This window comes from Borostomias antarcticus (assembly GCF_949987555.1).
Source record: "Borostomias antarcticus genome assembly, chromosome: 14".
Taxonomy (NCBI): Eukaryota; Metazoa; Chordata; class Actinopteri; order Stomiiformes; family Stomiidae; genus Borostomias; species Borostomias antarcticus.
In genome coordinates, this window is record NC_140247.1 from 7,594,675 (window position 1) to 7,612,686 (window position 18,012).

Genomic DNA, 18,012 nt, shown 5'->3' on the forward strand with positions numbered 1-18,012 from the left:
AAAGCGGTGTTTGCTGCACAATTGAACGTGCTGCCACTAGCTGGGCTGCTAGCTATGCGGTGCTTTGGGGAGCAAGGTAGCCTAGCTAGTTAGCTGATATTAGCTAGCTTGTAAGCTTTATAGCGTCACATATGTAGCTATCGGATGCAGGAGTTGTGCATGGACCTGAATGCTGTCATGGTTGATACCGTTCATGACTTAACGTTCACGACCTTAAGAGGACAGAAATAGTCGACAATGGAGTCTTTCCTGCAGATAGCCCCACACTCCTTGGCCATCGTACTGACTCGAGTGGGCACGGCGAACACGGCCGGGGTGTCGGAGAGCGAGGAGCTGCCGCGGCATCACACCGGCTACGAGATTTTCGCCGATTTTAAAGCAGAGAACACGCAGCACGTGTGGAACCAGCGGGTCTCGGAGGCGGTGTCCGAGACCTTCTTCCTGGGGTGGATAGATGAGCACGTGCTGTTGATTCAAGGGAAGGAGGACCACCTCGAGGTGCTGCGCGAGGGATGGATGCGGAGGTCTCTGAACCCGCCCCGAGGCTTCAGCATCAAATACCTGGGTGAGCTTGATAAACCATGTCACCAATCCACCGGTCATGTTAGAGATGATTTTTATTATTAACTGTCATCGTATGTGTATGTTGTTCTTTGTTGATGCAGTATGCAGTACATTACATCTTCTATCTGTTCACTAATGCACAGCCTGTGCTGCTTGGCCATGCCCAGAGTGCATTGATTGTCTACAATGATAATTTTGTAGCGCCTTTATTCGAAACGTTGTGAATAACATTTCAATTTGATGTAACGTGGCAACTTAAACAAGTGCTGGTCCTTTCAGTCCTGACTGATGTCAGGGCAGGTCAGGCCCTAGACTTGTATCAAGGCTCAGTGATACATTGCTAGAGCCCTGTGACGTCCCTTTGAGAAAGAGCGTATCAGCGAAGTTCAGTTCACCATGTTAAAACAAAGGCATAATTCACCAAAGTATGTGCAAAGCTTGCTATGGCTGTCACCTCACTTAGAGCCGGGGTCTCTTGCATTCTAAACGACAAGCATGCTTTGTAACTGATTTATAATCGGACAGAAAACCAGTTCTCAAAGTCCAGTTTTTCTTACTATTCACGTCCGTCACGACACACTAGGTGATAACAGGCCGCGTGAGGTAGAACTGGTAATTGTCAGGTGTACATAACATGTATGTGTGCAGGTGCTACTTGTAAAAGAAGCAAATGTAACGCACCTCACTTAGCGCAGGGGTGATTTCACTCCCTTTAAAACCGCCAACATTTGAAAGAGGTTGGTTGTTAAAATAGTTTCAGTTGTTAAAATTATTATATTGGTAAATTAATGCATAGGCAGTGTGCTTGGGCTGAGCTGTGCTGGAGGTCGCTTGAGTCTCCTTTGACGTAACAAAAGTGTTGTGCAGACTGCTGCTGTCCACTACCACTAGTGTGTCCTGCTGCTGCTGGACAGAATGAGAGCTTTATTCTCAGAGCATTCCTCTTTTCTTCTCCTCCATCAGAGCAGAAACAGGCAACACACTGCCTTATTATTTATTACACAGCCCACAGGGCACGAAGCTTCCACTCACAGACCCAGGCTCTATTCACACAGCCCGGTACCAGGACCAGGATAGACTCCCTCCTCCCCCTCCACTGCCCTGTACCAGGACCAGGCTAGACTCTCCCTCTCCTCCCCCCCACTGCCCTGTACCAGGACCAGGCTAGACTCTCCCTCTCCTCCCCCCCACTGCTTTGTACCAGAACCAGGCTAGACTCTCCCTCCTCCCCCTCCACTGCCCTGTACCAGGACCAGGCTAGACTCCCTCCTCCCCCCCCACTGCCCTGTACCAGGACCAGGCTAGACTCTCCCTCTCCTCCCCCCCACTGCTCTGTACCAGGACCAGGCTAGACTCTCCCTCTCCTCCCCCCCACTGCCCTGTACCAGGACCAGGCTAGACTCCCCCCCCCCCCCCCCCCCCCCCCACTGCCCTGTACCAGGACCAGGCTAGACTCTCTCTCTCCTCACCCTCACAGCCCTGTACCAGGACCAGGCTAGGCTCCCTCCAGACAGGTGGGCATTCTTATTCCTATTAAAAAGCTGTGTACTGTGTTTGCATCCCAGACTATCCCTGTGCCGCAGTAGGGCTACAAACATGGGCAAACATAGACACGGCTCCTCTAACAAGCAGTATCCGGTTCTCTATAGTCTCCTGCTGGTGATATTTGTTCCTCTGATGGACATGGTTAGGGTTAATCTGTTGAAACTCGTTATTCCATGTAGCCTGCCTTTTAATCTCCCTGTTCCTTTAATCAGGTTAAGATGTTTAGGCTACCTCCTCCTCCCAGACACAACACACTGCTTTTTCTGTCCTCTTCTCTCCTCTCCTAACTTCTCCTCTCTCCTCTCCTTTCCCTCTCCTGTCTTCTCCCTCTCCTCTCCTAACTTCTCCTCCTCTCTCCTGTCCTCTCATCTCTTCCCCTCTGCTGTGCTCTCCTCACCTCTCCTCTCCTCTCCTCTGTCTGATGATAACTGAAGGAGCTCTGGAATGTCTGTAGCCTTTGTAGTTGTAATTTGTCATGGTATTAAATTACACTCCTCCTCCTCGTGCTCTCACTCTCACGTGCACACACATTCCCCTAACACACACACACACACACACACACACACACACACACACACACACACACACACACACACACACACACATACACACACACACCCCTCTACACTCTGTGCCCACATTTATTCTCAGTATAATTACAGGTAGTCTAACTGGTGAAGTATAAAAGAAATTGTCTTTCATCAAGAACAACCCTCCCCCAGTCCAACACTTCTGAGTCTGACCCCAGTCAGTGTATGTGTGTGTGTTTGTGTGTGTGGTGTATGTGTTTGTGTGTGTGTGTGTTCTCTGCAGGCAGGGGAGGGGCCTACGTGTCCCAGCTCCTCATAAATCTCCTCTCCTCCTCTCATCACTGTCTGTTTACCTGCCAGCTGGCCTTTACCTCCAGGCAGGTAATTTCCTGGCCCTCTCTCCGCCTTTCTCTTTGAGCACCCCCTTCTCTCTCCCTCTATCCCCCCTGTTTTCTCTCTAACTAACCCTCACACTTTCTAACGCTCCCTGAGTCTGATTCCCCCTGCTCAGTAAGGTGGTAATGTTGGGAGGACTAATTTGGGAGGACAACCACCTGGTTCAGTGCTGCCTCCTACTAGTAGGATTGTGTCAGGAGCCCCTTGTGTATAAACCATACTTAGATTCAGATTCCTTTTGTTATATCCTTTGTACATGTACAAGGGAGTAAAATTATTGGGCTCTGGTTCCTCAACCTTGTAACAACAACATAAATAACAACTCAGTTATGAGTCCGCCCATGAATGCATTTCGTGGCTCTGCACATGCATGCATGCGAGCAGGACATGTTTGGTATTGCTGCATTCGTTAGGTCGAGAGCTTTATGCCAGTCCAAACCCTGTGTCTCTGTGACCTTCCCATGTTGAGTAGGGGTGGGCGGTATGAGCTAAAATCAATATCACGGTATTTTCCACTGTCTGGACGGTATCTGTGAACATATGAAATATGTTGTTAAATTACAAATTAGTTAGTTAGTTATATTACCAGAAAGAGTGAGGCATTTGGACATATGTACCTGCATTTTTTTTTTTTTTTCAAATGGTGCAAACAGGCAACATGAATGAAGGTAGGCCTATATTAATTAAATAAAATTGTATGTAAAATTAAATGGCCTACTTCAAAAACACAGGAGATACAGAAAATAAAAGCATGTTTTGCTACATCATGTAATATAAGGTAATTACAAACTCAAATATGTTAAGAACTGTAAACTTTTCAAACTAATCTTTTCAAGCCTCAACCATCAAGTACAACCAATCTTCACATCAATCTTCTTCACAAGTTCCGTGTCAGGAACACCAGCCTGTTGACTGTTTCTGGTTTCAGTGCTGCCCTGTGACACGTGACCACATTACCACCAGTGCTGAATGCTCTTTCCTGTCGTTGCTGCGCATGCGCAATGTTGTCACACGCACGCTGCCTTGTTTTGTTTTATTAGACGATATACCGGTACCAACGGTCTACCGCGGTGTCAAAACGTGACGGTGCCAACTATACTATAAGCTCTATACAACGGTACTACCGTTGAACACGGCAGGGGGACAATGTTACCTCTGTTCCCAAATTCACTGGTTTCTACTAATGAGAAGACTGGCTCGCGACACATCGTTGTGCAGCTCCCAATTTGTTGGCTCGCGCACACATCTCCGCAGTCACAATATATATGGACGTTATCTGTGTATATCTGGGCGCGAGCCAGTCTTGTTCTCAGTAGGCTATCATGTCAGAAGCGCTCCCTAGCTCGGAGTCCGCACCATCAAATGTAACATTATTGAAGAAACATAACTCTAAAAGTTTAATATGGAACTACAGTATTTGGGTTTTAAACCAGACAAACAAGGAAACGCTATAGATGATGGCCGTCCGTTGTGCAGGCGATGCGACAATGCCGTATAGGCAAAAGAAGGCAACACATCAAACTTAATAAAGCATCTACAATCTCGTCATCCTCCAGACCTTGCACTGGAATACAGACGAGCTAATGAAGTTAGTATGACTTTAGCAGTGTTCTTGCCATTAGCTAATATTACAAAAATGAATGAATAAACCTCTTACCTAAAGCGTGTGCTGCTGTTGCTAGCTAGCCAGCCAAAGCTAGCCAGCTGGCTAGCTAATGAAGTAACGTTAGCCTTCCTGCTGTCATGTCGTCATGCACAGCTGTTGAATGAAAATTGTCGTCCTCTTATTCCAACTCCAAACTCCTTAAAATAATGTGAGCAAGATTATGTTGGCTGAGACGAATCGAATGATAATCCAATGATATCCACCTCTTGACATTTGGTCATTTGATCTGGTTTTGACTTTCACAAAAGTGAAAGCTAGATAAAGCGTCACTGCCATCAACCAAAACCCAGTAGCCCTCCGCTGACCTTTACTGGTGGTTGGTGATACTACACTTGTGTGTATACATGGCTGATTCGGTAGTTGTTTTAGATATGTGTGTTAAATATTTAATATTATATATAATATTATTATATAATAATTCATAATATGCATAGAATCTTTTTACTTACCTATAGAGCTACAATGTAATGCATTAAATGCATGTTATTCATGCACCACTCATATAAAGTGATTACACTGTACTGTAATGTACTGTAAATACACTGCACCTTCATAAAAATAATTTTAAAATTACAAATTTGAATGCTTCGGTATTGTGATACTACTTGGTATCGTGATACTTTGGCTGGTATAGTATCGCAGGTCAAATATTGGTATCGTGATCAGCATGTCTTGTAGGCATAAACGTTCGAAAGTGTGGTTACATTTCACGTGACAAGATGACAACACGGCCACTTGCAATGCTTGCAAAAACCTATATCATCAAAGGGGGGGAAATACTACAAATATGCAAAAACATTTGGCCAGACAGCATGCGATAACATTGCAGGAATGTCAATTTTTGATGCACTCCGGAGTGACGACAGCAGCGCAGCTAACGTTAGTGTAGTCGACGGTCAACTCCTCCAGAGTCCCTGTCTATTGTGTTAGTGCCATTTGTTTAATTGTGTAAACCAGCTTTCACTATATGAATAATCTCCATGACGTTCAGAGTCAGGCTGGTGGTAGTCGGTCTGAAAAAAAACTGATTTGTTTATGTCAGTTTTATTTTTAGATCAAGGTGAATACACCTAAAACAGCACTGTAATTGGCATGTTCAAAGTAGTACAACAGTAAAATTAATGTTAATAAATAAGCATGTAACGGTATCAAAAACTCACGGTATGGTAATATCACGGTATCAAGGTCCACGGTACGGTATATCATGGTATTAAACACAGTTTTAAAACACAAAATTTAAAGAGGAAGAAGATCTGTACTTTGGAAAAAACACCATAGCATTTTTTAAACACATTTCTGATGTGTACAGTTTTTTTCTTTTAATTTAAAGTGCTTCTGCTTTCCTTACAATCATGGATCAACAATGATCCGTTGCACCACTATTCAGTAGTGATAGAGGAGGTCTGTGGGTATAGATGGTGTGTTGAGCAGTGATAGAGGAGGTCTGTGGGTAGTAGGGCTGCTCGATTAATCGGATTTTAATCTAGATTACGATTTGGGCTGTCAACGATCATTAAAACTAAATAATCGCCATAAAACGATTTTGCACAAATCAAGCGCACCCTACACTGTAGAGCTATACTGTGCTTGGCCCCTCCCCCACCCCCCAAAGCCCCAAAACAAACACTTCAAAGCGAGACGAGTTGTCAAGCGAGGCGCACGCATGCTCCTCTCGAACAAAACACGACAAGAAGAAGATTATGGCAGCAGAAAGAGAGGTGGACAAGAGAGCTAAAACAACGTCAGTGGTGTGGAAACACTATGGGTTCGCGGAGACTGATTTGGACCAAGTTGACACGGTGTGTAAAATTTGCTACACAGTCGTAGCTGCCCCTCAAAGTAGCCCTTCTCAGTCCCGTTGTCGCATTCCGCTCACTCATGCCAGACAACAGTCCTTTGCCGGTCCATTCACTTTGCCGTCAAAATAAATCGGTGTCGGCCTTATTTAGGAGAGGCGCTCATATTTACAAGTGTCAGATAAACATGAAACGTCACTTACCTAAGCAAAAGGGTCTATTTTAACAAATGCTGGGTTTTGAAGCCTCGGCGCTACCATTAAATAACTTATTTAGACGCGTTCTGTCATAGTGAAATTATTTTTCCGAGGTAGTCTTCTTCTGTGGTGGTGGCGGTGCTTTGAAGCTTCTTTATTTATCAGTTTTGACACTTTTATTAATTTATTTTCAAGGTCAAGGTTCACTATTTGTCTCCAAAAGAACATTGTTAAAAAGAAAAGCCACTGTCAACATTTAATAAATTAATTGTTATCAAAGTCAATAATTAGATTTGTTAAGAAAATGTTAAAACTTTTGATTAAAAAAAAAAAATCAATGAATAATCGTGTTTAATAATCGTGATCTCAATATCAATCAAAATAATCGTGATTTTGATTTTTGCCATAATCGAGCAGCCCTAGTGGGTAGGTATAGATGGTGTGTTGAGCAGTGATAGTGGAGGTCTGTGGGTATAGATGGTGTGTTGAGCAGTGAGAAGAAGAGGGAAAGAGGCTGAGCAGAGATCCCAAGTCTGATCTCTGATGCTGCGCTTCTACGGCAGGAGACTGGATGAAAGAAGTGACAGGTCTAAAATAAATAAATAAATAATAATAATAATAAAAATGACAGAAGAGGAAGAGAAAGAAGAGATGAGGAAGGAGAGAATGTAAAGAAACTATGGGAGGACAAGGGGGGGGTTTCAGATCTAGGCTAGATTGTTCTGACATCTAGTTACAGAAAATCTCTCTACGGTTCGCACGTGGTCCGCGGATAGGTTTATAAAAAATAATAAAACAAAAAAGGATGTAGGCGACGTGGTCACGTAGGGCGCATGTTCAATCCACACTAGTCAGGCGCTGCCAGCGGTAGACATGGCTAGCGGAGGAGCTGAAGAGCTTGAAAAACCTCCTGCACAACAACCGCTCATCACCACGGCATTTAAGCAGCCCTTAGCTAAAGAATCCGACTGGGCTAAAGCTATTACAAAAGGTATTATTGGGGTGTTTATAGCTGCAGACATGAGGCCATATTCCGTTGTGCAAAACGAGGGGTTTAAACATATGCTGGATGTGCTTGAGCCACGTTACGAGATCCCGTCGCACACCCACTTTGCTGAGAAGATCGTGCCAAATCTTTATGAACAGGAAAAGGCAAAAGTTGTCAGTGAATTATCCCAGGCATCCTCTGTTGTGCTCACAGACGGGTGGACCTCCAGGGCAACGGAAAGCTACGTGACTAGTGTGGATTGAACATGCGCCCTATGTGACCAGTTCCTGGTTAGCTATGAGAGGCAGGATCCTAGACGACCGTTGCATCCCCCCAACCCGCAACGGAGGGTTATCAACTGGGCTGGGACTCCGCCTCTCATCGCTAACCAGCTACTGAGCCAATTGAGCTAAAGGTGGTTAGCTAGCTCGATCGTAAAATACTCAAATTGTATAAATATGACACCGATAAGCACACCGATGTCAATAGTTAGCTTGATATAACTAAGACATCTAACCAGTCCAGAACAGTGAGTTTAGCCTACGGTTTTACCGAGCCAGTCCCAAGGTTACCGCGTGACCAAAAATACTGCGGTTACCATAATACCGCGGTTACCGTTACATGCTTATTAATAAACCTGTTTGTAATCTTTTTTGCACAATGAGAATCGATAAGAGAATCGATAAGGAATCGGATCGATAAGCAGAATCGAAAATGGAATCGGAATTGCGAAAATCTTATCAATTCCCATCCCTAGATCCTGTGCAAGGGACGATTCTCCCTGGGTTGTGTTCTCCACCAGAAGGGCTGACTTCTCTGCCAGGAGTGCTTCGGTCTCTGAGGCAACTCTCACGTTAATGTCCTCCAGCTTCTCAGTGGACCTGTGCGTGGTCTTAAATCTTGGGTCAAGAAAGGTAGCCATGGTGAGCAGCTCATCTGTTGCAGGGTACTGTTGTACAGTACTTGTCTTTCAAGTATTCAAGAACCTTAGTCTTGATTATCTGGGTCAGTTCTGTATTGCCCTCGTTTGGATTCAGAACCTCTGTATTTAACAGGTGGATGACTGGCTTCAAATAGTCACACACTCACATATGCTTCACCTGACAGGGCATTTGTAAACTCCTGGAGTGGCTTCAGTGCTGCTGTGATTGATTCCCAGACCTGGATGTCTTGCCAGCTAGGTACAAGGTGCCGTGTTTTCTTGTCTGCGGCCAGGACTTGTGTAACAGCCTTTTCCTGCTCCAGGACTCTTTCCATCATCTGCAGGCGAGATCCCCACTTTGTTGGGGATTCTGTGATGAGCTTGTGTGGGGCCAGGTTTCGTTCAATCTGTGCACTCATCAATGCCTTCTGCTTTTTCCAGCTGTAGGAGAATGTGCTAACCACCTTCTTGCACACCTGTGGCCCGGGAAACCTTTTCTTTGAATGCTTAATTTTGGACACTCTCTGGAAATCAAAATAATAGAGTGAAAATAATTACAATAGAACCACAATACAATAGCAATCACACAAGTACACACAGACAAATTTACAAATCTGATGTGCTTAGATTTAGCCTACATAACTGATGCTGTTTTTCTTTATAATTCATAAAAATAAATTCACCAATAGCATTGTGCAGCATGTGTCCGAGGTTTGTCCACTTGTTCAGCTGTAATGCCTTTTAGCATGTTGGATCCACTGTTGGTTGTCATACCTACTTGACGCGACTTTTCCAAGTCTCAGCTCGAGAGTGCGTCCCTCAGCCCGGCTGCTATCATTTTCCCGGTGTTGTCGTCTGGGAAGTAAGAGGTCTGTAGGCATCTGCTTTGCAATTTCCAGTCACCATCAACGTAATGGATTGTGAGGCTTATGTATGGTTCTGTGGTACAGCTTGACCATAGATCAGGAGAGGAATGCAATGTTTGCGATTTCGCTGCAAACTCTGTCCCGACATTCTATATAAAGCTGTGGCAGGCATTTTCGGCAGAAATATTTACAACTCGGGATCTCATATCTTGGGTCGAGAGTTTGTATCAACTTTCTGAAACCCTCTTTCTCCATGGTTTGGATGGCTAACATCCTTCGCTATGTGATGTGTTATTGCACTTGTTATGTCTTTCCATTTCTCGCTCGTCTTCTCATGGCGAGTACCGGCAGCGAGTTGACTTGATTGATTGTTGAGTGGGAGTCGTGATTGTCTTAGCTCCGGAGCACGTCCTATCTGTGGTAACGTTACGCATTCGAGTGCTTTCCTCATACTGACGGACATGACTGTTTCAGGTGGGCAAAGAGATTGCTGGTGTTTCCGCCTCTAGCTGGAACAACACGGCGACACAACTTAAGACACAACGCATAATATTGTTTGTTGGTCAAGGTCTGACATTTTGAACCAAAACAAGTTCCAAACCACTGAGGAGGCCCCTTTCTTTTTAACTAATTCCTCATCGTCCCCTTGATCAACATCACTTGCCTGCTCACTCATTTTCGATTGTTCACCTTTACACCGACTATATATGGCCAAGGTTCTTTTTGTTGATCGCTCAATCTCGTTGTTCACTGTGTTTTGCAAACCTGCCTGTGCATCCTTGTTGCTACATGCGCAACGAACATCAGCTGAAAAAAATAGGTTAACTTTTCTTCTTCCGTGAGATCTCGAGATAGTATGTCCATCCATCTTGCTTATCCGGGGTCGGGTCGCGGAGGCAGCAGTTCCAGCAGGGGGCCCCAGACATCTCTTTCCCTGGCAGCATCAACCAGCTCTCTCTGGGGAATCTTTAGCCGCTCCCAGGCCAGTGCGGAGATGGAGTCCCACCACCTAGTCCTGGGTCTACCCCGCAGACTCCTCCCAGCCAAACAAGCCTGGAACACCTCCCTAGGGAGGCGCCCAGGAGGCATCCTCACTAGATGCCCGAACTACCTCAACTGGCTCCTTTTGACGGAAAGGAGCAGCGGCTCTACTCGAGTCTCTCCCGGATGACTGAACTTCTCACCCGATCTCTCAGGGAGACCCCAGCCACCCTCATTTCAGCCGCTTGTATCTGTGATCTCGTTCTTTCGGTCATGACCCATCCTTCATGACCATAGGTGAGGGTGGGGATGAAGATAGACCGGTAGATCGAGAGCTTTGCCTTTTGGCTCAGCTCTCTTTTCGTGACTGCAGAACCGCACCAGCTGCTCCGATTCTCCGGCCAGACTCCCTCTCCATGGTTCCCTCACTCGTGAACAAGACCCCCAGATACTTGAACTCCTTCACTTGGGGTAAGGACTAATTTCCTACTCGGAGCGGACAGACCACCGGTTTCCTGCTGAGAACCATGGCCTCAGATTTAGAAGGGCTGATTCTCATCCCAGCCGCTTCACACTGAGTTGCGAACCTATCCAGAGAGTGCTGGAGGTCGCAGGCAGATGATGCCATCAGGACCACATGATCTGCAAATAGCAGCGACGTGATCCCCAGCTCACCGAACTGCAAACCCACCTCCCCACAACTACGCCTCGATATCCTGTCCTGTACGACTTACTGCCAAGGACACAGACACAGCTCTCGCTCTGGGTGTACAGGGATTGGATGGCCCTAAGTAGGGGTTCCCTCACTCCATACTCCCGCATAACCCTCCACAAGACCTCGAGGGACCCGGTCGTAAGCCTTCTCCAAGTCCACAAAACACATGTAGACAGTTTGGGCAAACTCCCAAGCCCCCTCCAAGATCCTTGCAAGAGTGAAGAGCTGGTCGGTGGTTCCACGGCCAGGACGAAATCCGCATTGTTCCTCTTCGATCTGAGGTTCGACTATCGGCCGGACCCTCCTTTCCAGCACCTTGGAGTACACTTTCCCTGGTAGGCTGAGTAATGGGATTATTGGCACACACCCTCTGGTCCCCTTTTTTGAATATTGAGACCACCACCCCAGTCTGCCACTCCTTTGGCACTGACCTGGACTTCCATGCAATGTTAAAGAGGCGTGTCAACCAAGACAGCCCCTCAACACCCAGCGCCTTTGGCATTTCTGGATGGATCTCATCAGTCCCTGGGGCTTTGTCACTGTGGAGTTGTTTGACTACCTCAGTGACCTCCTCCAGGGAAATTGACGATGACCCCCCATCATCTTCCGGCTCTGTCTCGACTGTAGAGGGTGGATTAGTCGGGTTCAGGAGTTCCTCAAAGTGCTCCTTCCAACACTCAACAACCTCCTCAGTTGAGGTCAGCAGTTGAGGTGTCCCTTCCTTGCAGCTTGGATGGTCCCCTGCTTTTCCTTCCTGAGGTGTCTGATGGTCTTCCAGAAACACTTTGGTGCCGATCGAAAGTCCTTCTCCATGGTTTCACCGAACTCCTCTCACACCCGCTGCTTTGCCTTGGTCACGACCTAAGCCGCAGCCCTCCGGGCCAGTCGATACCCTGCAACTGCTTCTGGATTCCCCCAGGCTAACATATCCCGGAAGGCCTCCTTCTTCAGTCGGACGGCTTCCCTGACCACCGCTGTCCACCACGGTGTCCGAGGGTTACCGCCCCTTGAGGTACCTATGGCCCTCAGGCCGCAGCTCCCAGACGCAGCTTCAGCAAAGGAGGCTTTGAACACCGAACACTCATGCTCAATGTCCCCAACCTCCACAGGGATGCCTGAGAAGCTCCGTCGGAGGTGGCAATTGAAATCTCTCCGGACAGGCTCTTCCTCCAGACGTTCCCAGTTCACCCTTACTACACGCTTGCGTTTTCCAGGTCTGTCCAGAGGTTACCCCCGTCATCAAAACCAGCTCACCACCAGATGGTGATCAGTGGACAGCTCTGCCCCTCTCTTTACCCGAGTGTCCAAAACACATGGCCTCAGATCAGATGATACGATAACGAAATCGATCATCGACCTAAGGCCTAAGGTGTTCTGATGCCAGGTGTACTTGTGGGCATCCTTGTGTTCGAACATGTTGTTCTTCTTCTAAGTCCAACAACAAAACACCACTTGGGTTCAGATCGTGGTGGCCATGCCTCCCAATCACGCCCCTCCAAGTTTCTCCATCATTGCCCATGTGTGCATTGAAGTCCCCCAACAGGACAATGGAGTCCCCTGCAGGAGCCCCAAATAGGACTCCACTTACGGTCTGCAGGAAGGCCGAGTACTCCGAACTGCTGTTCGGTGCATAAGCACAAACCACAATCAGAGTCCCCCCCCCACAGTCCTAAGGTACCGTATACCATACGGTGACCGTGAGCAACTCTGGAGAAGAACAGGGTCCAACCCCTATCCAGGAGTTTGGTTCCGGCGCCGGTGCTGTGCGTGGAGGTTAGCCCCACTAGGTGTAATCAGTATCGCTCTAAATCCCTCACAAGCTCCGGCTCCTTCCCCCCCAGCGATGTCACATTCCATGTCCCCAGAGCCAGCCTTTGCCGCCCGGGTCCGGTCCATCGGTGCCCACCGCTTTCACTGCCACCTAGTTGGCAGCGCACCCGACCCCGACAGTTCCTCCTGTGGGTGGTGGGTCCACGGGATGGAAGATGAGATGGTGTCTCCACATCGCTTTTTCAGGATGGGCGCCAGCCAGGCTCCGTGGTAAGCCCGGCCACCAGGCGTTTGCAGGCGGACCCTCCGTCTGGTCCTGGTTTTGCCCTCTGGACAAGGCAAGTGCCCTTTTGAAAGTTACTTTTTTAATGTATTTTTTTATAGTGTAGGCCTACTGTATGCCCATGGTGACATCGATCAATTCTCGATTAAAAGCGTGTAATAATAATGCCCCAAAATGCGTTGTAATTTTGCCAGCACCCCCCCCCTCCGTGCACACACACGTGCCCCTCCCCTCCCTCTCTTCCTAGTCAACGGCAAACGCGAAAAGCAGACACAAACGGAGGAGCGCTACTCCTCCACGGCCCTTTCCCCATCCAGAGTGCCCGAGTGATGACAGCTAACCAGCCAGGTAACACATAAACGAAACAGGTGTATTGTTTACCCCCTAAGCCTCAGTTGCCAAACTATAACTTGCATTTATTTGTCATTGTTGTGAAGTAAGTCTCATAATCGAAAATCTCTGCTAGACCCCCCCCCCCCCCCCCCGTCAACAAGTCGCGGCGCAAGGTGCCCTCAATTTTCACTGATCACCTGATCACCAAGTTGTAAATGAGTAGGACTGGGGCAATGTGTCGACATAGTCGACGTCATCAACTACGTTAATGTCGGCTTGCAAAACAAGTAAGATGGCTGCACGCGGTCAAAACTAACAGCATTGGATATTGATTTTCTATGTATTTAGTAGGGCTGGGTTAAAAAAATAGATTAATTGATTCTGAATCGATTCTGAATCAAGTGATTCAGAATCGATTCATGAATCCCAAAATCGATCTTTTATTTAATGAATAAATGAAGCAATGAATAGTTAGTTCATTCATTCATTCATTCATTTTTGGAAATCACTATCAATACCCAGCCCTAGTATTGATGTGTTGCATAACTTGGCTGTCATGTACAGTAATTAAGGCAGGGCTCTAAGCTAACATTTTTCACTGTGCTCCTAAATGAAAAAATTTAGGAGCACAGAAAGAAATTTAGGAGCACAACAAAAATTTTGAAATAACACATTTTTATTAGCAACACACACATTAGGCCTACTGCCAACAACAATAAACAATAATAACCTGTTATTACCTATTACCTATTATTAACCCATCATGTGCATCGGTCCTAATGAAGACTATACTATTCCCACACACTTCATCATGGGCATTGGTCCTAATGAAGACTTTAGCCTACTATTCCCACACACTTCATCAGGTGCATTAGTCCTAATAAAGACTATACTATTCCCACACACTTCATCATGTGCATTGGTCCTAATGACGAATACTATTCACACACACTGCATCATGTGCATTGGTCCTAATGAAGACAATCCCAATACCCCCCTTAGCCCTAGCCCTTGGCCCTACCCCTACATTTTGCGCGTTCATGTGTTTTAGCTTCTAGGGCTAGGGCACATATCAAGGGCTAGTGGACGTTCAAACAGCCCTCCAAAAAGAGGGTTTTCAGATGCTGACTTGAAACTGAGGGGTAGATGAAAATTCACACAATGCTTTGCGAACTTAGGCAGGGATATGAAACATAGCTGGCGGTGCCGTGAAAGAAATGTGGGAAGAAAGCCCAATATCTTCAAAGCAAATAATCATTCAAAAATTGTAAAATCCGTGGAAAAGCTTAGTTTAATGTAGATGCAAAGGAACATGTCATTGGATCGTTATGAGAAAAAAAAAGAAGCTTTTTACGATGTCAACGGCATTTTATTGCATTTTGATGTGGATCCAGTAAGTAGGCTACGGTGAAATGTTGAATCTTATCAATAGAACTTTGTGTAAACAACGATATTTGAGTGACAGTTGATTCGACTCCCCCCGGGCCTCACCGAATTCCTCTCTCTCCTTGGTTCCACATTGCCAGGCAAAATACGATTGAATGGGCTTCATTTTCTTCATTTTGTTAACGTTACTGGCAGGGGCATTTGGCGTCGGCAAAGTCGTTTTTGAGTGAGGGCAGCTGAGCTGTCATCGCGTGTCATCACGAGAGTTCTGCGCGTTGCAGGTTGCAGTCGTGGGACTTGTAATAAAAAATAAAATAAAAAAGTTGTGGGACTTGTAGTTTTGTATACGGGTGCGCAAAACTTTGACTCTAGTTTGATCCAATTTGCATGGATTAATTTTAGGCAAAAAATAGTTGAAAACAGTACTCGCACAGTGTGCTCCTAAATGATTTTTTTCTGATTGAACAAAACTATTTTTAGTCGCAAATGCGAGTAAATTGGTCACACCTTAGAGCCTTGTAAGGTTAAGGCAAAAAAAAAAAGTTTTAGTAACACTAACCGAATCGATCTTGAATCGAATTGAATTGAATCGAATTGAATCGTGATAATCGATTCTGAACCTTGTGAATCGGAATCGAATCGATTCTTGAAATTCGAATCGATACCCAGCCCTAGTATTTAGACTATAACTATAACTAACTATATAGCTAAATGTTATCTTGCACCTTTTATCTTTCTAACCTCGTTTCTAACTAGCAATAACATTAAGACATTTGTCTAGAAAACATTTTCACTATAAATTATCAAAAGAGACGTCTCTCATCTCACCTCCGTTCCAATGCATTGTTGCCCAACGGCGGGTCCGTATTGCACAACACTAGCTCACACCCGCTGAGACCAGCTGCTTTGAGCGGAGAGAATGGAAACGCTCAAACTAGGGCTGGGTATCGATTCGAATTTCAAGAATCGAATCGATTCCGATTCACAAGGTTCTGAATCGATTATCACGATTCGATTCAATATCGATTCGGTTAGTTTTCTGTTTTGTTTTTTTTAGCTGTAACTTTAAAGGACAATGCTCGTTTTTGACAACCTGGACCTTATTTACGACATATTATAAGACGTTTGACTCACCGAGATCACTTTGGTGTAGTTCGGAGGCATGTATAAGAAATTTAAAATCCAGCGCGAGCCAGTATATCCATGTAATGGCGGTGGTCGGGGCACTTAGAATGCAGTTTCTAAAAATCTATTTTCTGCCGCGAAATGGTTGTTTTCATCAATCTGTCTTGATGAATCGCTAGTTGTGCTTACATAGAGCATAGGCCTGTTGTGTTGTTTTTCACATGCCTCTGTAATATGGTCTTTAGACACGAAATAGCTTCCTCACTTGCTCCAGCACGCATGCGCACAGCGTGCTGGAGCAACGATTGCGTGCTGTGCGAATGCGTGCTGGAGCAAGTGAGGAAGCTATTTCGTTTCGAAAGACGTTTCTAAAGATCATGGCATGTGAAAACCACAACAGGCCTATGCTCTATGTAAGCACAACTAGCGATTCATCAAGACAGATTGATGAAAACAACCGTTTCGCGGCAGAAAATAGATTTCCGACCACCGCCATTACATGGATGTACTGGAATGAACTATTCATTCCTTAATTTATTAATTCATTCATTAAATAAAATATCGATTTTGGGATTCATGAATCGATTCTGAATCATTTGATTCAGAATCAATGAATCGATTTTTAAAATCCAGCCCTAGTTCAAACATTTGATTGATAGCTTGTTGCTAAGTGCAAACAGTCTTTTGCAAGTGAGTAAGGAATCACAAGCAATCTTTGAAACATTTAGCAAAAGTGCATCATATACTGTAGACTGCCTTGTAGTTTTCTCGTTGTCACCTGGTATGAATGCTCAGTCAAATTTGTCAATGATGTTCTATTGCTATTTTATTTAATCTACATCAAATCCAATTAGAAATCAAACAAACTATGCGTGGGGATTAAACATTGGTTTGACTAGCTTTGTCAATCGATTGGAGTAACTGTTGTGAGCTGCTGTGCGTCATTGTCATAAGGAGTCAATGAGCACACTCATGTAGAATGTAAGAGAAAAGGCACATTCAACTCAGAGCTTTAACAATTGGTGGCTAAAAATGTTTTGTTTCAATGTAAAATAACATCTGAAAATCTGGTAACCCTAGCAACACGGAGGTACAATTATACAAAAATGGGTTAGTGATTTAAATGGTAAAGGTAAATGGACTGCACTTATATAGCGGTTTTATCCAAAGCGCTTTACAATGAAGGCCTCTCATTCACCCATTCACACACACATTCACACACCAATGGCGGTAGCTGCCATGCAAGGCGCTAGCCTGCTCATTGGGAGCAATTTGGGGTTCAGTATCTTGCCCAAGGACACTTCCACATGTAGACTGGAGGAGGCGGGATTCGAACCGCCGACCCTACGATCATTGGACGACCCGCTCTACCACTGAGCCACAGCCGCCCCAAAGCAATCATTCGTCAGCTAAATGGTTTGGCTAAGATTTTCATTTGAAAGATTTTGCAGCTTTCATAATGCCCTGCAGTGCAGCTACTGTCATTTTTCTTGTTACATTTTTAAGAGAAGATCATTGACTAAAATATAGAAATATTAACGAGACACATTTTTTATATTTATTTATCAAGCAATAAAAAATAATCGTTAAAATAATCGTTAAATTAGACTATTGACTCATCTAAAAAATAATCGCTAGATTAATCATTAGAAAAATAGTCGTGAGGTGTAGCAACTAGGGCTTCAGGCAGGAGCATGGTTTAGTGCCTGGAGGAGAGCCAGACCACAGGAGGAGCATGTGTGTAAATGTGTTGGTGTCTCACACGTAGGCCAAGGTGGGGGCAAGTGGTGCTGTAATAGAGAAATTCAAATAAGTTTGTTCTCTGATCAAGACATTGTCATAAGAGATATTGATTTTGTTTCCCACAGTGTGCTATACACTAGGGCAGCTGTCTCTGTTTATTTGCCCTGATGCCCCTTCTAATGTTTTATTTTATGTCAGAAGACCGC

At 45.3% G+C, this 18,012-nt stretch overlaps 1 protein-coding gene across 1 annotated transcript in view; it reads left to right on the plus strand.

The window, feature by feature from the left end:
• Window positions 1-237: 237 nt before the first annotated feature.
• Window positions 238-18,012, plus strand: part of LOC311317759 (storkhead-box protein 2-like) — a gene marked incomplete at both ends in the record, with an annotated part of 73,422 nt that continues 55,647 nt past the window's right edge. Inside the window, one exon of the mRNA XM_084448861.1 lies at window positions 238-565. Coding sequence (XP_084304987.1) covers window positions 238-565 — 328 coding nt within the window. The remainder of the gene's footprint in view (window positions 566-18,012) is intronic.